Genomic DNA, 21,218 nt, shown 5'->3' on the forward strand with positions numbered 1-21,218 from the left:
GAGGAGAGGAGAGGAGAGGAGAGGTGAGGTGAGGAGAGGAGAGGAGAGGTGAGGTGAAAACGCCACCTAAGAGGCCTTTTCAGAGTCTGGAAGCATTGGTTGGTATTCACATGATGTGTAAGCTGACATTTCACACAGAGTCATCTGTGAGTGATGGTGGAGCAACAGGTAGAACTAGAACTTAGGCAAGCTGAACAGAACAGTTGACAATGAGTTAGGGCTAACAGGCCCATAGATAGATGCCTGCCTTTTCACTCCATCCACCACTGAAGAATCCATAAGAGAGGGGTGGAGGCTGGATGCAGGTTCAACACTGAAGATTGACTACTGCTCTTGCAAAGGTGCTGAGCTCAATTTCCAGGGCCCAATCCGGGCAGCTCACAACTGCCCCTAATTCCAGTTCCCAGGCACCCAGTACCCTCTTCTGGGCTCCACAGGCACAGCATGCAAGTGTGCAAGCCTACACTCGCCCAGCATGAAAACAGAAAAATCATTTTTTAAATAGACTTTGTGGGTCTGGTGACCACAGTATATGGATGATCTCACTCAGGACACTTTCAGTCTTGTGGATGCTGTAACCATGACAACAGGCTCACACATAAATTAGGTCTCCCCTGGGCAAACCTGCATCCCTAATTATGTATTCTTCTTACAGCAATTTCAAACCCTCCTCCTCTCCCACTAACTAAAGTATGTCAGAGCAGGGGTGAGAGGGGTATTATGGGAAAATTTATGCTAAAGGAAAGAAAGATGGGAGTAGGAGTTACTTGCAAGTCATAGGTTTCAACAGAATAAGTTTCCTGTAAGAACAAACGATGTTGAGTCCTGGCTGTGTCAAACCATTGTTTAAAATACCAAATCTCCCACCTAGAATATTGATGTTTTTCTTGTCACTGTGACCAAATACCTCAAAACCAGAAAGTCACTGAGGAGGAAGCATTTCTAAGAGTCCATCACGAAGGGCGAAGAACGGCAGAGGCCATGGTGACAGGCGTGTGGTGACAGGCCATGGTAACAGGTGTGTGCAGCCAGGTGTCCCCGTGCCCGTCCCTGTGTCTGAGCAGTCCCTGTGTCACTGGAGAGCACAGTGGACAACACTTCCAGCCACGTCTCTCCGTTCGCCCTTTCACTGTGCCCAGGATCCCAGCCCCTGACGTGCTCACACTCATGTTCTGGCTGTGCCTTCTTCCCCTTCGCTAGTCCCTTCAGGAAATGCCCTCTCAGAGGTGAGCCTTCGGGGTGACTCTAAACCCCCTCAGAACAATGGGGGAAAGAAGCAAACAAGCTTGAAACAGAAAGGATAAGGTGAGGTTTGGTGGTGGAGGTGGCAGCAGAAATACTGATCGTCAGCTCTGGTAAAGCCACCATGGCATGGAGTTTGGGAGTTTTGTTATTTCACTTTTTTCTTTCACTGTGAGAATTTGAGAGAAAAAACACATACATAGCATTTATTCAGTTAGGTGAAAACACAGAACCAGATTCCCAGAGATGACACTGGGGCCGAGAGGGGGGTACAGAACGAAAGGAATGAGCCACTCTACAGGAAAACAATAAGAATGTGAGAGTTGAATTATATTCAGCTCTCTTCCTGGAGTTAAAAGCTTTGTGGCTGCCTCCTCTGGTTACTGAACGGTGTGGCACTTACCGAGTGCCCTTTGAATGTGGCATGCTGCAAAACAGGTGCTCTTGGCATGGATTCTTCTGGTGGAAACTATTGGGGCCAGACAAGTTTTAATTCTTTGATAGCTGGGATCTCTTGCCCAAAGGTCTCTTCACAGCAGACCACCGTGGCTATCTGAGGCTCACTTCAAAACGCTGGCACCCTGGTATCCACCTCCTCAGGCCTCTATGTGTGGCTGTGGGAGGAAACTGTTGCCATGCTGACTCCAGTCTCAGAGACGCCAGCACAAGGGCGTGCTGGTCTACCTCTCCTGAGAGGCAGGTAGGATAAAGAGTTGAATTTGGTCTGTGCTAAAGTCATCGTGCTTTGCGACTCTTCCATAGCTTAAAAGCTCACAAGGCCGGGGAGTTGGAGACATCTCGGCCAGTAAAGAAAGCCCTTGTTGAACCAGCACAAGGCCCTGCCTTTAGAACCCAGGTAAAAAGCTGGGTGAGTCACCAGTATGGAGTCTTAGTGCTGTGACACGGGAGCAGAGACAGGTGACTCTACCAAAGCTGCCAGACCTGTCAGCCTGGCTCACCTGTAAAGTTCCAGACCAGTGAGAGACCCTATCTCAAACAAAAGCCGTGTCTTCTGTACTGTACCTGTTCCCCGTGCACACCACCACCATCACCTCATGCTCACATCATTATTTCGGAGGTCAGAGGACAGTCCTAGGGATTGAAGCTGGTACCTTGTAAGTCCTACGAGAGTGCTCACACGTTGCTACAGATTTTGTTATTTGGCTGATCGTTTGATTGCTTATTTTAAACAAGGTCTCCCAAAGTTGCTCACGCTGGCTTTGAACTCAGCAGCCAGGCTAACCATGACTTTTGACCTCTTTCCTCAGCCCCCTGAGTAGTTGTAACTTAGAGGTAAGCACCTCCAAGTGAGACTTGTCACTGTTTCAGACCGATTTAAGGTAGTCCTAAAGGACAATTGAATCGGGATCCAGTTTGGAAGTTTTTTCTCTGCACTTCCCCTTATCCTTCACTAGATGGCGTTCTGAGTCAATCCATAGCCTTTGTACCAGTGTTCCTGTCCCAGGGAAGGTAGAAGCAGCAGCAACCCTCCCCAACTGATTCCCTTTCCCCATCTCCAGACGAGTAAATGAGGTCTGCATGTTGCTGAGCATTTGGGAGGCCGTCCTTGTAAATATTGTTGAGGTGGCTCTAACGGGAAGCATTTTGAAGTCACAGAATAGTTCTGTTGATTGGCAGGAAGTTTGGAGAGACCCATCATTACTGACCTCAGCGATCGAGCTGGTTCAGTGAATCAGGACCACATTTACTCGCAGTCCTCATAAAGGATGCAGTCAGTCAGTCCCAACCACTTGGGTTTTATGTAGAAAGGACAAATAGGTGAGAGGGAGAAATATAAAATAAACTAAATCTGGGACTGGAGAGATGGCGTGGTATCAATCTTCCAGAAAACTAGCACCTATGTCAGGGGCTCACAGCTGTGGTAACTGCAGCTTCAGGGAGATTGATCACCCTCCCCTGGCCTCTGAGGTCACCTGCACTCACTACACATACATACATACATATACTCACTACACATACATACACACACACATACATACAGAGACACAGAGAGAGAGACACACAAATGCACATAAATCTTTTTAAGAGAGATAAATTTGTGGGAATGATTAAACCCTGAACTTTATTTGCCTATTTCGTCCACATTCCATGCCTAGAACTTTCCTTTCAAAGCAAGTGATAATATAATGTTTTAAAAATACTGACACATTAATTTGATTCAGAAAAATAGGACAGAGGCTACCTTTTCAGGAGAATGGATTTGAAGGATTTTCTTTTGCAAAAATGTCCAAAGAGATGTATGCATTGATATGATTTTATCCCTTACCAGAATGAATATGGGTGTGTGCTTCCAATTCAGTTTAACTCCCCATCCTGCTTCTTCTCTCCCTCCCTTCCTTCTTTATTATTCAGAGAGACAAACACATTATCATCTTGACAGATCTATGCAGAGTTGGGTCATTCATGGCTGCCAGTAGTCAAGGAGACTGGAGTGTGTGTGCATATGTGTGTCTGTTGGGCTGTGTGTATGTGTGTGTGTGTGTGTGTGTGTGTGTGTGTGTGTGTGTGTGTGTGTGTGTGTGTGTGCATGTTGTGTTTGAGGTCTATAGGCTTATCTATGGGAGGATTTTTCAGACCCTCTAAGAGGGAAGATGCTAAACTCCTGGGAGGAAGGATGGCTTGCTTATAACTGTGGTCTGTCTGTCCTCAGAAACGTGACAGATCCTGCTTGATTTGTCCTGTAACCTGTTTGTCATGTGACTCACTCATCCCTGTGGAGATGAGCTCCATCTGAGGAGCAGAACAAGCCTGCGGGGACCTGAAAGGCATCTGCTGTAGACATACATGTGTTCTCAGGCACACACATGAAATAGCCCGAGAGGATAGAAAGTGGAATTGTGTTAACCCAAGCAGTCCTCTCAGAACAGGTCTCGGGACTCCTCTGTCTTTCCGTGTCCAAGCGTACTATTGTAGGGGTTCCGTGTCCAAGCGTACTATTGTAGGGGTTCCGTGTCCAAGCGTACTATTGTAGGGGTTCCGTGTCCAAGCGTACTATTGTAGGAGTCTGGAAATATAATTCAGTGAGTAACTCGGCACTGCTCTTCCAGAAGACCCTAGTTCAGTTCCCAGCACCCAGAATGGGTTACTCACAACTGACTGTAACTCCAGCTCTATGGGATCCACCATGCTCTTCTGGCCTCTCCAGGGACTTGTACACACATGACATGTACACACAGGCACAGAGGTTCATAAATTTTAACAATCACAAAAAACTCCCCTCAAATGATGGCCGTTAAGAATATCAAAAAAAAAAAAAAAAAAAAAAAAAACATTTACAGAAAATCCTTCTGATAACATGATAAATCAAGCTCATTCAGCAACCCACTATCATTTCAATGTTCATTTTCTTCCTTCACTCCAACTGAATTGTTGTTTTAATATGTTGGTCTTCCTAACTGTAGGAAGTCTGATGGGCAGGGACTACAGTCTCTCTCAGATGAGGGGAGTGTAAAACAGAATGGGAAATCTGCTTGTACACAAAGTACTTTGTCCTCCTGTTTGTTCACTGTCCAAGGATGAACCTCAGGCTAATTCCCAAGCCCCGCCCCCAATGAAAGTAGAGGCATTGAAAACTGTGTGCCCATCACAGACTCTTTGTGCTTCTTTAACGTGAAGTTTCCCATATTTGGATCAATTGGCTAAAATGAATTTCCAGACCTAACATCCTAATGTTTGTAGGACTCAGGGCTTTCAATGACTGGATTCTGAAGTCAAGACTTCTGTGCCATCTCCGTGGTAGATTACTACTACCTGTTCACTTCACAGGACTGCTGAGGGCTATCTCCATTAACAATGTCAAACCCCATTGTTGGTGGATTAGGATAAATGAGTGTTGAGTTCAAGTAGCCTTGCCTACTCTGCAAATGATGCCTACTGCAACAACTGCTGTTCTGTTGCGGTAATAAAATATCATGACCTAAAGCAACTTAAAAAGTTTGTTTTTATGGTTCCAAAGAGACAGTCCCTAACAGCTCTGGAGGAGGCGTGGCAGGCACAGGAAGTTGAGAGATTACACGTCCATCTACACAGGAAGCAGAGACAGAGAACAGGAAGTGGGGCCAGGCAATAAGACCTCAAATCTTGCCTCCAATGACATCCTTCTTCCATCAAGTCAGTCCTTCTTCCTAAATAGTCCATCATCTTCCCCCAAATACCACCACCAACTAGGGACAGTCTCAAACACATGAGCCATCGAGGGACTTTCTCGTTTACTCCCACAACACCCTCTCCATATGCAGATCTAAGTCTCTCTAAGCTCAACAGCTTATTTTACTAAAGTCTGTGACCCTGCTTCTGCTCATATCATTTGTGGAGTAAGTGTTCTTACCTGCTTTAGGGTCATATGAGGGGCTTGATAATGAGTTGTATTATCCAGGGAAAGAAAGTAGTTCTTAAAGACTTGCGCCATTATTTTGCCCAAGAGGAAAGGAGAGAACATCGGAGGCAACCTCAGTATCTTGGAAAGAGTACCGCCTCCGGTACTTTGTCACAGCAATGGAAAGCTGACTGCGGAGCAGACATTCAGAAGAACACAGAGCAACATGTGCAGTCAGTCACGGCTTTCGCGAAGAGGGTGGAACGCTGTCAGTCAAATCAAGACTGAGCATCAAACACCAGAGCCTCTTCATACAGCAAAGAATGTTCCAGCTTTATCTTCTAATCTTTGTCCACATAAGACAATGCTGTGATGCACAGTTTCAGGCATTTCACAAACTGGTGCACAGTGCACCAGTTTTCTATCATTCAGAATGTAAACAGGAATTCCTTAATCACTTCTCTACACTATTTTCTGAAATAAAGGTTCTCCTTGAGCCTGAAGATCCCCATTTCAGCTGGGTTGACTGGCCAGACATCCTCAGGTTCGTTCCCCCTCCCCCTTTCCCCCAGCACTGGGGGTACCTGTAAGGTCCCCTCTCTTCATCCTATCCTCCCTGCCTAAGCTGTCCCTGTGTAATTCTTTCTAGCAACCAGCCCCACCCCGTCTTCCATAGGGGTCTGTATTTCCTTTTGGAGTGAGAGCCCCGGACTTGTGAACAATCCATACATTCATACTGAAGCAAACTCCAGTTAAGCCATGGCGTCTCCATTCTCCTCCAATCAATGCTCTGTTCCAAGACACGGCTGTGGGTTTGTATCTCCGCTCTCCGTTAGCTCTGGTTATAAAAACAGAACCCAGCATCTCCTGAAATGAGGCCTCGTAATATACTTTTCAATTTCCTTTTGAAAGAAAGACTGACCCCCTTTGTGAGCCCTGTTAACTGCAGATGTGTCTGACCCTTCGTCCTGGAGGTCCGTGAAGCGGGACGAGGTATCAAAGATACTCTCCAAACTGGGTCAGAGCTGTGTTAAAAGATGAGAGGATTGTTTCAGAAATCTTTACAATAATCCATTCACCCAGGTTGAAACAATTTATGGAGTGTTTTGGGGGCACTGTCTGGAGAGATGAATGAGCCAGCCAGAGCTGCACACGGCCTCTCCTCCCGGTTCCATTTTTAGGGCTTCATTCAGAAGGGCCCATTATTTTAGAAGCTAAGTAAAAAGCAGGCCTTAAAGTACAGTTTTCATCATTTCCCCTCCTGTTTCTGAACACACTAAAAAATATTTAATCCAAAATTATACCTCCCACTTCAGTGCATGAAGAAAGGACTAGAGCCTTAGAGACTCACTTAAAACATATAGTTCCCGTGACCTTCAAACCTTCAGGAAGGTGGGGGAGTCACCTGCAGTACATGCTGACGTTTGCTTGGCTGGTACGTGTTAAACATGAAAAGCGTATGTCCACATTAAATCAGAGCAGGCGAGGAGCGCCCGCAGTGTCTGCTGGGAGTTTACGTGGTTCTGGCCACTGCAGCAATGGTGGGAGATGCAGGTCTTAAAATACGTAAAAAGGAAAAAATACTGAACATGTTCACTATAGACTGTAGTTGTGTGTCTGTGAAAAGGAAGGGCCATGAGAGAAAATGCCCTTTCGAATTCTACCATCATCAACAGACAAAGCTGAGCACTGAAAGCGCTTCCTCACCTAGCGAGTAACAACCAGAGGGGAGAAGTTGGAGTGTCCGGTAGAAGGCAGTTCTTCAGCCCAAACGACTTGATTACAATTATTTTTTAAATGTATAAGTATTACATATTATTATAATGATAACTATTATTATATAACCAAGAACTAACTTAAAAGACAGTGACTTTTGTTTTTATAAACTTTCTTGTTTTTTTATACTTTCTATTGATTCATTGTGAGTTTCAAATCATGTACCCCAATTCCACCCATCTCCCCAACCCTCCATGTCTGCCCCCTGTCATTGTAAACTGCCCCCAACAAAAGAAAACATAGGTAGGTAGATAGATAGATAGATAGATAGATAGATAGATAGATAGATAGATAGATAAAAATAAGGAGGCAGGTATATCTTTGAGTTCAAGGCCAACCTGGTCTACAGAGCAAGTTCCAGGACAGCCAAGGCTATGCAGAGAAGCCCTGTCTTGAAAAACCAAAAACAAATAAAGAACAAAAACAAAACCTTAAAACTGTGGTGTGTCCCACAGTCACCATTTTGCCCAGTCAGCTTTACTTGCAAGTGTTCATTGCAATGAGTCACTGGTCTGGTTCGAGGCCTCTGGCTTCTGCTACACCATCAGTACTGGATCCTCACTGGAATGCCTCAGATACCCTGTGGTTACCCACATTCTGCCACACGTGCTCGGGTGTGGCTGGTCACCTGTGCACAGGTGCCATGCGCCCGTCTCCTTACATCTTCCCAGGGATTCTCTCAAACGGCTCTATCCAAGAGTCTCCTCTCTTTCCCAGATACCCACCTCTATTTCCTGCCTAAGCCGTAGGCCTTCGGTGGTCACATGGCCACAGACATCCGACATCAACACAGACCCCTGCTGTTGTAGGGCCACGAACCCAGAGCTACTGACCCTGGTGGCGGTCTGGGCTGGGACTTCACTGTGGCCTTAGGAGGCTGTGCAGTCTACTCCCATAAGGCTGTTCCTTACCACCTCACATCTCCAGATCCGCTTCTCTTTCTTTCCTGACTCTCCACTGCACACTTCTGCCCCTCCTGTGCTGAAAAGATAGTACCTAAAGATAGATGCCGTAAAGCTTTTAGGCCAAAATATGAGCTTAATGTTGCAGGTATAATTTCTTTTTCATAAGTTACTAACTATAGCCATTTAACTTTTAAATTTTTCATCACATTTATTTATTTATTTATTTACTTATTTATTTGGTGTGTGTGTGTGTGTGTGTGTGTGTGTAATGTGTGTACAGTTACCATAATGCATGTATGGAAGTTAAAGGACAGCTTGCTCTCCACCCTACCATCCCCATTGGTCCCTGAAACTGAACTCAGGTCATCCGCTTGGTGGCAGTCACCTTTTCCTGGGGACCATTTTACCTGTTCATAAATGTCACCATTTTTTACATCCTTTTTCTGCTCTATATAGTGTGGGTCAGGAATCTGGAAAGAAGCAACTTAAGGAAGCTTTATTTTAGCTCACGGTTTGAGGGTGTCACCCCCATGGAGCCCATGTTCGCTCCCACATTGCCAGACAGAGGCATTGTATTCAATGCCCTAAAGAGCTTCAGCTGCAGTTAGAAGCTAGGTTGGCGTGGAATAATCCAGTCACCAAAAAATCTCGGCACGTGGATACCTCACTTCGGTCGATGGAGGCAGACGCCTCTTCACCCTCCTCAGCTCCATCCTCAAAGGCCCCTTCTCTACCTGAAGCTTGCTTCCCTGGGGCTTGACCCCAGGGCTCTAAGCAACATTCCCAGCTCTGTGGATGAAATTGGAATTCTGTTCTTTCGTCATCGCTCACCCACCTAGTGTGTCAGGCATCCATTTGGGGAGAAAAGTCTAGTCTGTGCTCACATAGCCAGAGCCATGGGAAGGGATAACGGGCCATCACCCCCAGGACACAGAGGGAGTGGGGGTTTGTTCTTGCTGTCTCACTCTCCAGAGGAAAGACCATTTCCAAGGGATCATGTTAAGAATACTTGAGAAACATTAACATCCTTTTCAACTCTGCTTTCCTCTCCTGCTGACCCTTCAACTTAGCTATGTACTGCGGTCCACAGCAATGTTAGTCCTGGGAAAACCAGGGAGGACCAAGAGCATCAGGGCGGTCACTCACTGAACAAGGACACTTGGACATTGGAGACAATGGGATTCCTCCATGGGTGGGGTTATGGCAAGACCTGTGGATTATTTAATGTCCTGATCTTGGTAAAACTAAATACAAGTAGCACTCCACAGTCATTAAAGCCATCTTAAATGGTTTAGTGTGCTGTGTATGCAAGTGTAACAAATGTGTGTGTGTGTGTGTGCACTTGCATGTTCATGTGTGTGTGTGTGTGCATGCGCAAGCACACACACACAAGTGCATATGTGTGTGCATGTATGTGTGTGTAGCCAGAGGTCAACGCTCAATGTCTTCCCACACATTATTTTTTTGAAGCAGGATCTCTCTCTCTCTCTCTCTCTCTCTCTCTCTCTCTCTCTCTCTCTCTAACTGCGAGCTCACCAGGTTGACAATACCAGCCTGCTACCAAGCTGCAGAGATCCTCTTGTTTCTGCCTCCCACATTCTGAAATTGTGGGCACACCCCACTCCTGTTGGTTTTTAACCTGGATCCAATCTCAGGTCCTCGCCGTGTTCTGTGGTAAGCACTTGGCCATCTCCCAGCCACAGGCATGCTTTCCCAAGCCCTGTGCCACTGTCCCTACCTCTGCTGGAATTTACTGAGATACACTTCACAAAGGACATCTCTGAACGCGGTTGAAACGCGGGTGTTGGCCCCCCAACAACTCTTGGGTTGCTCTTAGCTCATCTGGCTGCTGGAACACAAACGAGTATTAAGCTTTCCTTTATAGAGGGCATAAACTGTTTATTGTGTCCATTCTTCAGCGAAAGCTTTCCGCTCAGTTTGGTTTGTTTTTATGACTGTTCATTTTAGCTGGCCTCAAATCTATGACTGACATTAGGTTTATTGGAACGTCTGCCCGATTTGTCTCTATGGTGTAAACGCCACGTGAAGCTAACTGCCTCCTTCAGACAGGATGACTCCAGACTCCTAATTTTGGGACTTGCTCACTTGTGTTAGAGAAAGCATGAGTGGGAGGGACAGTCCTTTTCAATGGGGGCACACGCTCTTCTAACTTTTCAGATGTACTCTGGGAGAAATTAGGCTAAAAATATTCATAGTTGGAAGAGGCGTGTCTAGAGGCAATGTAGCCTTTTCCTTCCTGTTCCGCAAACCTGAATCCATCTTTTGGATGCATGTGATTTCATGGACTACAGATCACTAATTTGTATCATTTAAGCTTGAGAGACTTACAGGGATATATCTCAACTTTAAATTATGGGGCGGGGTATCTGGACAAGGACACAGTACAGAGGAGCAGGGACAGGTAGAGAGTTAGGACAAGAGAGATGCTAAGATGTGGGCCCCAGATATTTTGGAGAGAGAAAATTGACTCTTCAAGGACTCAGAATGAAAGTGCTCAGTGTTTTCTGGGGCACGTTTACGTAGGTTTTACCCTTGACAAGCAACCTAACTTCTCCAAATTTATCTGGCTTTGAAATTTTTATCTGTGGCAAATTGATGTAAGTAATTCAAAAAGAGATTTCATTCCCCACCCTTCCCCTCTCAAGATTGCATCTCTTACCTAGCATGCCCACCTCTGCCTCTGCAGATGTTTCAGCTAGAATACTTTGTTATTCAGTGTCTCCCAAACTCATATGAAGTACATCTGAGCTCCTTATTAAACAAAAATACAGCCCAGCAGGCGCATCCAGCTAGATCTAAATCCAGTGTTCTGACAGGTATCTCGAGGCAGGTGAACTGTGTCTTCAAATACCTGTAGGAAACACCAAGCTTGCTTCTCAAACTTCATGTGATAGCAAGGTAAGAAACAGATTCCAGGGGAACTTGGCGACCTGGAGACACTTCTGAACTTGGACTTCATAGTCAGTTCTTCACTGGCAAAATAGGCCTGCATGCTGACAACTTAGGCAAACACAGATCCTTCTAGAAAATCATAGGGATAGTTGTTCCTATCCCTAATAAATTTCAGTGGTGCAGCGCCACTGAGAAACACTGTAAAGGTAACCAATGATAGTCCCACCTTCCTACAAGGAAGCTCACATTGTCCAGACTGGGAATAAGGTTGGAGCCCGAATGGAAGATCCTACAGTCACTGTGCACACGAGGCGTGAGATGCCGCATCAAAACCGCTAAGATGCAAAGGCTTTCCCTAACAATGAGATGCAGTCTGTGCTTTGAGGGGAAGAAATCAATCAGAAGTTGTGGGTTTCTCAGCATTTCTGAGGATTCAAGTCTTAACAGATGCTCATGGAGGGGAAAAGCGGGGGGGGGGGGAGTGGGATTGGGGGGAAGAGACCAGGTACAAATAAAAATTGGTTAAAAGCAAATTAATTTTAAGAAATGCATGCTGTAGTTCCTAATGTGATTACTTAACAGCTTTGGAGCACAATGGCTTGTCTTTTACATAATCCACCTGTAAGCTACACTTTGACAAAATAGTATTGGTCCCTTGTAGGGAGGCTGCTGCCATGGTAACACCCCATACCTTTGATGTCTGCAGTTTCTTATAGAAAGACACCTATATAGATACAGATATGTGCAAAAGATATGTAAAGTTATAAAAATGCCCAGACATTATGAGACAAAAAGAAAAGAAGAAAATCTTCCAAAATCACCATTGATTTTGTGTTGTGTTGGCATCTTCTGCTGGTCATAGAACCTGTCCTTAAGTGGTTTGTATAGCCAATCAGACTCCATTAGAGAAAACATTGTTTTTCCTTTGTGACAGATTATCAATTGTGATTTATTTTGGGTTTTAAATCTACATGTATGTATCCATTATGAATCAATGTGCAAGGGCCCCAAGGGGTCAGAATTCCCGGAACTCCAAGATTTATTGATGGTTGGAGCTACCGTGTGGGTTCTGGGAACCAAACCTGGGTCTTCTGCAGGAGCAGTGAGAGCTCTAACTGCACAGCCAGCTCTCCCAGCCTCTTATTTTAATTTTTTTTTTTTTTTTTTTTGAGATTAGATGAGTCTTGAATTGTTGATCTTCCAGCCTCCATCTCCTGCACCCATAGTTTCATATCCGTGTTAGTTTTATGTATGGACAATTTTTTTTCAAAAGATATTGTCTGGATATGACCATCTTTCTTTATAGGCTGAGAAGCAACTAGGCCAGATTTTATCAAATGGTTACACCTGGTTGGAGAGAGTTATTTTTTGTTTGTTTGTTTGTTTTGTGCTCCCTTCTGTGTAAGCACCTTTAAATGCCTTGTGTTGTAGCAGGATAGCCACAGAATGATGTTTAAATGACCCAATCATTGCTGGAACGTAATTTACAGAGGGAAACAGAAATCCTATGGAAACGAGGAGAGGAAGCCATGCAGTGAAATGGAAGTGTCAGGATCCTCCCCCACTTACGATGCGAGAACCAAGCGCACTGAGGCACAAGGGAAAGAATTTGATTTACAATTTGAAGAAAAAGCTGAGGGAAAATAATTGAGAGCCGGGAAGCAATCTCAGCCCCACCAAATTGCTTTCTGCCATGCGTGCCCCATTTAGGCGTGAGACTCCTGGACTCACATTGCGTTTGTGCATATTTTCCTTTTCCTGTGAATATTCTATCCTGCCAGATTAGGACTGTTCCTCTGCTGCTGCCAGCAGAAAGGGAGGACCTGAACTGCCCAGAATCGGCCTGGCTCTTACAGCCTTGTAAAGGGAGAACACTGGTGTGTTTTAGCGCACAGGTGGTAATCGGAAGGCTAAGGAAAACATTCCGGTCTCCGCACTGTAAACACGTGGGCGAGTTTCAATTAGTTCAAAATGAGCGATGCAAAGCAGAAAGAACTGGCAAAATGTTCACAGTACTGACTGCTACCCTTACGATGAAGATTTGTGCTAACAGATTCCATAGGGAGTTGGCTGTGAGGGTCCTCTAGACTTTCTTACCCACTCCACACTTCTGGATAGATGAAGCCCTTACCATGGGCCCGGTAGTGACTACTGCTAGGAATTAATCTTCAAGTTCACTGACAGGTTAATAAATTCCCTGTGTACTGTCAAACTCTCTTCCACTCATTCTCTGGGACCCAGAGATATTTTATTATTTCTTCGTAATCTCAGAAAACCCAGAAACAAACTTGAGCTTGGGACACTCGATTCCCACTTCAAGAGCATTGCCCGTGGAAACCTATATATATATATATATATATATATATATGCGCCTGATGCAAGAGCAGAAGTTTAAACCTCCAGAACATCTTTATATTAAAACATAACCTCTTATGTTTACAGTTTACTGCGTTGGAAAATATTTCTGAGGCTAGACGATGCCTCAGTGGACAAAGATGCGTGCTCCTGAGCCTGCCAACCTATGTTGGTGGGCAGATGGAGAGAATGGACTCTTACAAATTGTCCTCTGACCTCCATCCATGTGGTAGTGGCATGTGCCCTGCTTCTTTCAAAGAAAGAAAGAAAGAAAGAAAGAAAGAAAGAAAGAAAGAAAGAAAGAAAGAAAGAAAGAAAGAAAGAAAGAAAGAAAGAAAATGTATAAGAAGTTAAAGCAAAAAATATTTCTGATTTGCTTCTAAGCCTGACAGATGCGCTTTGATAATGGCTTCTCTGGGCCTCAGTGCTGTCCTAAGCTGGCTGTGAGTCCTGAATGCTTTCCACAGGTGGAACAGGAAATGCCCTCCTTGGAGAGCAAAACAGAAGCACTGAAAAGTATGTTGGCACAGACAAAACTAGGCTGGAGCCGTGCATATAGGTGCTTCAAATCGACAGAGTCCGAGCTGATCTGTGCTGTGAAACAGCAAGCTCATAGCAATGGATCTGAAAGGGGGCCGTGACCCTAAAACCATCCACAGGACCACAAGCTGCCAGCTCTGAACATGGTGCTTTGGGGTTCTCCTTGACAGACACATGGCCCTCGTGATCAAGGCCTTCCTAATACTGATCGCTGCTGGCTCCGTGCTGGGCTTTCCCTCATGGTCTCAGTTTATATACAGGTAGCCAGTGATAGCTTGTTTGAACAGAAAAAAAAAAAAATGTGGCTTTATCACAATCCTACATAAGACTTGCTCTACATTACGTGGTGACCAAGTGGGGGTGTGACCAGATGTTAAGAGCACATGGTGACATCTGAATGAGAAAAAGTCCATGTTACATGTGTGAGCACCCATATGCACATACGATATGTGCACATCCATGTATGTGCGTATAAGCAGGAAAGCTCCCTACTTAAGTCCATGAGTGTTAATAAGCTAAAGCATAAAATCCTAAAAAAAAAAGAACAGATGCATAATCATGCAACATTTTTGTATGTAATTTTCATATTTTACATAAATATTTTCCCATTATACTTGCACAACTATAAACATTTTATTTCCTCATCTTTGACTGAAAGGACATTTGTTTTATTTTCTTGTCCATTGAGTGGGGCTATTCAAATGCTTAAGTGAGGCTTCTCTTAAATAGAGGGCAGATAACTCATGGCCCATTACCATCCTATAAAGTACACTCATGGAGACGCATCTGCAATGTTCAAGCCAGGCATGGCCGTGACAGCACAGACAGACAGATCCCGAGAGCTCATTGGCCAGCCAGCATAGCTGAAATGATAAACCTCGGTTCCGTAAGGATCCCATGTCCTAGGTAGTTTTACCCATCAACTTGACCTAGCCTGGAAGGAGTCTCAATTGAGAGATCTTCAAGATCATATTGAATAGTGTTAGGGAGACTGTCCTGACTGTTAATTGGTATAGGAGGGAACAGTCTACTAGGGACAGCACCATTTCCTGTCCAGGTCGTCCTGGACTGTATAAGAAAAAAGCATCAGCACACAAATCAGCCAGCAAGCAGTGTCCCTTTGTGGTTTCTGCTTCAGGTTTCTGTTTGAGTTCCTGCCCTGACATCCCTTGATGATAGACTGTAATCTGTAAACTGAAATGAACTCCTTCCTACCCTGAGTTGCTTTTGAGCAGAATATTTAATCCCAGCATCAGAAAAGGACCTCAAGAATCTCCTGAGCCTGACCCTCCTCATCTGTCACTGGATATGCTGCCACTACCTCCCCTTGGTGCCAAGGGTGAACGAACACAGCTCAGCCACTCAACTTGGTGTATATATGCTATAAGTTCTCCATGAATTATTGTTATGTCAGCCTTGGGACAAGACTGAGACACATGCCAGCTGACAAGAGAGTAGGTGAAGTGCTAAGACGTATGGTTTCATCCATGTCCTTTCTCCTCTTGCAGGTGGCCCCAGCCATTAAGGAGAAAATGATGAAGAAGGGAAGTCTGATGCTGGGCTACCAGCCCCACCGGGGGAAGGTCAACTTCTTCCGCCAGGTGGTCATCAGCCCTCAAGTGAGCCGGGAAGACATGGACTTCCTGCTGGATGAGATAGACAGCCTGGGGAGAGACATGTAGCCATGGCTTTCTTCCCCCAGCGGCACCACTCCTGTCCTGGGGAGGGTCACAGATCCAGTGCGTCTGAAGACACACTAGATAGATGACAGTCCTGGTGTGATTAGGAAACACGTCCACTCCCCCTGCACAGAAAACCAAAATGCTAAGCAAATAGTCCTAAGGGTTCTTTGGCTGCCTGCTGCTACTGTTTGTACGATGGAGAAAGTAGATGTAATAAAAAATTATTCTCTCAAATATTATCCTTGGAAACAACCCCGGGAAGACTTTAGGCAGTGCCATGTGGATGGAAACTGGATTGCAAGTCCCATTGCTCTTTAGAAAACATAGAAACACCATGTGGAACTTACAGCAGTGAACCCCAGTGTGTCCCCTGTGCCACCAGCATCAGCACCACCAGGGATTTACTGAAAACACAAATTCTCTAACCTTTCCCCACACTACCTGAACCTCTAGTTCCAGCATCCTGAGGTTCAATAAGCCCAACAGGTGAGTCTGATGCACAATACATTCTGCGAAACAATGGTCCAGTAAAAGCCTTTACAGATGTTTTGCCCCCTAAAGGACATGTGATATTTCAGTAGCCCTCAGTCAGTCTTTGAAAAATACAGCTGTGGCATTTGTGCTACAAATGTTCAGGGAGTCTGAAACAGCTGGAACATGTCAAAGAGATACACAGACCACACACATCCCCCCTCCTCTTTGATATATATCAAAGTGTGGGTCTGTTGTTCAGTCATTTTTTTTACTAGGTAATTATGGAAACTCAATAGCCACACTTCAGGTCCCACTGTGCCTTTAGTGAGACATGGAAGTTTCTTAGTTGATGGAAAATACCACTGGGGTCACTAGGGTGAGATAGTTTGCAATCACATTATATTATATTCATTTGTTTGTTGAAATATTCAGATAGATATCTAAATATATATACATATATATATATATATATTCAGATATATAGATATAGATACATATGGAGAGAGGGAGAAAGAGAGAGGGAGAGGGAGAGAGGGGGGGAGAGAGAGAGAGAGAGAGAGAGAGAGAGAGAGAGAGAGAGAGAGAGAGAGAGAGAGAGAAACTATGCATGTAAGATTAAGATTCTTACGGCCTAAAGATGCATACTTTATTAGGGCTGAAGTTTTTGTTTCAGGAGTTAGAATGAATCACTATTCTAATTCATCTGCATTATAAATTAGGGTAAGAATCAAACAGTTTTGATGAGAGATTAAAAAGCATCAATCCATTTCTCCAAGCATGCTATTGGTTGGGAACAAACACTGCATGTCTGGGTGGGTCTCTGTCCCTCTTTTAGGTTCAGGAATGCATTTCTTATCTTCACTCTTGGCTTTGTAGGGAATAGAGTAAATTCCAGAAGCGAAGCCCAAGGTTGTACAGCGTTCTCCTTCCCAAACTCTGCAATGTTGGTTGGAGTTTTCGGTGGTCTATCCTGCACAGAGAATCTAGAGTCAGAGACCTCTCCATGCTGGTCCCCTGTTGTTCCCGGAAGGGGTTGATTGCAACTCTCTCTGGGGCCATCCCCTTAGATTTATTTCTGGGTGGGGGTGGTCCTTGACTAAGAACAGAGATGATCCAGAGATGACATATAGATGAAGGCTGTATGTTGAGATTTGTCCAGATGTGGGGCTGGCGATCACTCATGCTGGATCACTAACTCCTGACATTTTAACTTTTGAGATGTGTACTGTGTAGTGTGCACCAAACATCTTCACTGTAGACTGTGCAGTCTTTCATTGTCTCTACTCACAAGGGTATTTTCACTTCATTTTCTGGGTTACTTCAAGCTCCCTGGCGGAGGGAGCTATCTGTTCATGATTTGATTCTTGTTGCCTTTAAAAAATTGTTCTACATAAAATGCTCCTAAGACTGATGCTAGAAATAAGTTGGATTTCATGAAATAAAAAGCGCTGTCAGCATTGTGCGTGACTGGCATTTTTTAAAATGACAGTTCTATCTCTATAGATGATATCAATACATTCCTAAAAAGTGAACTAGATTCAACTGGAAATTTAGTTTAACACTTGAAGAGGTCAGAAATGATCTGTCTTAGTCAATACCCCCCCCCCAATCGGAAAAGAGTAAATAGTAAAGTACGGGCTTGTTGTTCAGTCATCTTTTCTACTAGGTAATCATGGGAAACTCAGTAGTCCAGCTCAGGTCCAGCCACCACCGATGACACACCAGCTTCTTGACTGATGGAAAATCCCACTCGGGTCAGATGGTTTACAATTTCATATTTTCATTTGTTTCTTGAAATATTCAGAAGACACTACCAATCAGGTATTTGTCTCAATGGTTAGAAGAGTAATCATTTGAGAGGATCAGGTAAGAGCTCACTCAGTAAAACATGAGCCTTAAAAGCATTCAGACCTGAATCAGATCCCTCTGAACTCACTAACTGTAGTGACCTGGCCCTGTAATTCAGCCCTGGTTGGACAGTCAGCCCAGCTCCATCTACCTGAGACTCTGTCTCAAACAACAGCTTCAAACAGACAAACACATAAATAATAAAATAAAATAAAAAAATCAAAGTAAGCCAAAACATAGGCAATGGATAGAATAGACGAAATTGTCTTTTAAAGCCTTCATTCTAGAATTGCCAAAGACATGTACAAGTCACGTGGTGGCAGGCAAGGCAAATATAAGTACCCAAAAGTCAAACAGCTGACAATGGAACAGGAGGTCTTGTTTTGAGCATCCTTTCAGCGCTGGCTTTGAATGAGCTAAGTTGCTGTGATGTTTACAGGTTTGACTCATTGGAAGATGCCAGATCCTTCATGCTGTCAGGCTGCCTTACAGAAGGCAACTGTCAACGGAGCAATCCCTCTTAGTGACAGGATGGGCTGACGTCATAGCGAGCTGGCTGCTTTTCGCCAGGCTTCATACACTGGGGAAACTTCCTCCCAGGTGCACGGGCTGCTGTTACTGAGGCTGCAGCACGTGCTCCAGACTGTGCTCCAACTGCTCCAACTGCTGCAGGTGGCACATATGGGTTCTAGCCATCCAAAGTCTCGGGGAGCTGCTAACCCAGCAGCTTTCCAGCCTTCTAACTTCAGACCAGAAAGTAGCACGTCCCCCAGTGACCCAACCGAAAGCTTGAAACTAATGCCATTTGAGGCCAGTGGTCCTTGTGTGTAAGTCTTAGGATTGGTAGAACTGGAAGCAATTGTGATTGCTGCAAATTACAGGTTTACATCTGCGTGCCATACCCCTCCTTGGTTCTTTGGCTCATTTTTACAGACAGCTTGGAAATACCCACCTTGTACTCTCCCCTAGTCCCCATCCCCAGGGTGGTTTTACTTCCCTACTTACTGCCTTTATCATGGCTAGTGTCTTAGCAATATGGCTTCTATTGCTATGATGAAACACCACAACCAAATGCAAGTTGGGGAGGAAAGGGTTTATCTGGCTTACACTTCCACATTGTAGTACATCATTGAGTAAAGCCAGGGACTCAAACAGGGCTGGAACCTGGAAGCAGGAGCTGATGCAGAGGACATTGAGGGGTGCTGCTTACTGGCTTGCTTATCATGACTTGATTGGCATATATATATATATCAGGACCACCAGCTCAGATATGGCATCATCCACAATGGGCTGGGTCCTTCCACATCAGTCAGTAATTAATTAAGAAAATGCCTTACAGCTGAAACTTATGGATGCCTTTTCTCAATTGAGGTTGCTTACTCATTACAGATAACCCAAGCTTGTGCCATTGACGTGAAACTAGCCAGCACTTATAGTGTAGGCTGAGTTGGTAATGCAAAGACAAGAAAACCACAGGGCCAGCAAAGGTGGCTGCACCCTACACTGCTGAGTTAGTGGGAGGAGCCACAGCAATAGAGAGGGGGCAGCTGACGAAGTTCCAGAGAACAGACTGAGGACAGAGACAGTGAGGAAGAGAAATAGTGGGGATGTGTAAGGACGATGGGCAGACAGAGACACCGAGAGAAGTAAAAAAAAAAAAAAAAAACACCACGATCAGGCGGCACAAAGCTCAACGAGACAAAGACGGGAGACCATGGACCCTGGCTGCTCCAAGACTTCATGCATGGGCAAGCCTTGAGGGCTCCCTACATATCTAGCTCTCCAAGACTCACCTGAGCTGCTGTTGAGGACTCGAGGTGCCCGTAGGTTTGATGCTGTGCCCCAAACTGGTGCCAAGCACCAATACCAATGGTTTCTGCTGAGAGCTGAGGCTTCTACTAAACGCCAAGGGCCAGGCCAAGAGTGGGGCTAGCCCAGAGGGAGAAGTCTCCGACATGGGCACCTAAAAATGAATTCCTTTGACCTCTACAGCTGACAACCATCAGCCCCTGTGTCTCTGGGCTTGGAGCTGTGAGCCTCTGGGTCTGACAGCTCATTCTATCAATGTTTGAACTTGAGATGCCGAAACTGGCAGCACTGGTCCTCCTTTCTCTCCTCCTTATTCTCTTTTTTTCTTCTCTTTCCTCCCTCTTCTTCTTCCTCCTCTTCCTTGTCTTCCTCTCCCTCCTCCTCCTCCTCTTCTTCTTCCTCTTCCTCCTCCTCATCTTTTTTCTTCTTCTTCCCCACCTTCTTCTTTCTCCTCTTCTTCTTTGTCCTCCTCTCCATCTCCCTCCTCTTCTTCCCCTCTTTTTCATCATTTTTTCATCATTTTCCTCCTCCTCCTCCTCCTCCTCTTCCTCCTTCCCCCCCCCTCCTCCTCCTCCTCCTCCTCTTCTGATTTCCATCTGTGTGGAACAAAATGACCCCAGCAATTTCTCTTATGCGGTAAGTACTATGTAGTAGCAAAACAGAAGTAAGAATTATGAAGAAAAACAGAATGAATGGAAGAAGAGAGTGGGTGGGGTAAAGTATTGATTGTAGAATAACGTAGGCAAGCCTGTGACAGTTAAGCTGTTAAGCAACTTAAGTTTGTAAGAGAGAGAGTTTCTCAGGAAAGAGTGATCCACAGAGAAGGCTGTAAGGGAAGAATGGAAGGACTGCATCCACAGGATATCCAGGGACCAGCATGGAACCAACTCACTGGGGCAAAGTAGGTATTGGGTAGGTGGTATATGATGAAGTCAAATAAGTTTTGGGACATTAGCCACAGACTTGTGTGTGTAGGACCTAAAGTGACATAGAGGCACACTACAATATTTGACCTGAGTATCAGAAGAAGCATGTGGACTACACTCGGGACACTGGGGTGTAAATGGGAAAGAGGAGATATGGGAAGAACAAATACTTACAAATTTTAATCAAATTTGTTTTTTGTTTTTCAAAAAAAAAGAAAAAAAAAAGCATAACTAACTCCAACGCCCACAAAACTCATATGAAAATGAAACAAAATAGAAAAGAAGAGAAAGAATCAAATGAATAGGAAAAAAAAAAGTTGGTTCTTGGCATCACATTCATTTCTGGGCTTTGTTTCTGGTTCTTGGGTTTGCCTGGACTCTTCCACACATGTATCTGAGCACTCCTCCATGT

At 44.8% G+C, this 21,218-nt stretch overlaps 1 protein-coding gene across 1 annotated transcript in view; it reads left to right on the plus strand.

Moving 5' to 3' along the window:
- Positions 1–15,980, plus strand: part of Gadl1 (glutamate decarboxylase like 1) — a 139,233-nt gene extending 123,253 nt beyond the window's left edge. Inside the window, exon 14 of the mRNA XM_029543497.1 lies at positions 15,576–15,980. Within this exon, the coding sequence (XP_029399357.1) occupies positions 15,576–15,749 (174 nt within the window). The 3' untranslated portion in view covers positions 15,750–15,980. The remainder of the gene's footprint in view (positions 1–15,575) is intronic.
- The last annotated feature ends 5,238 nt before the right edge of the window (positions 15,981–21,218 follow it).

Source organism: Mus pahari, chromosome 10 (assembly GCF_900095145.1).
Source record: "Mus pahari chromosome 10, PAHARI_EIJ_v1.1, whole genome shotgun sequence".
Lineage (NCBI taxonomy): Eukaryota > Metazoa > Chordata > Mammalia > Rodentia > Muridae > Mus > Mus pahari.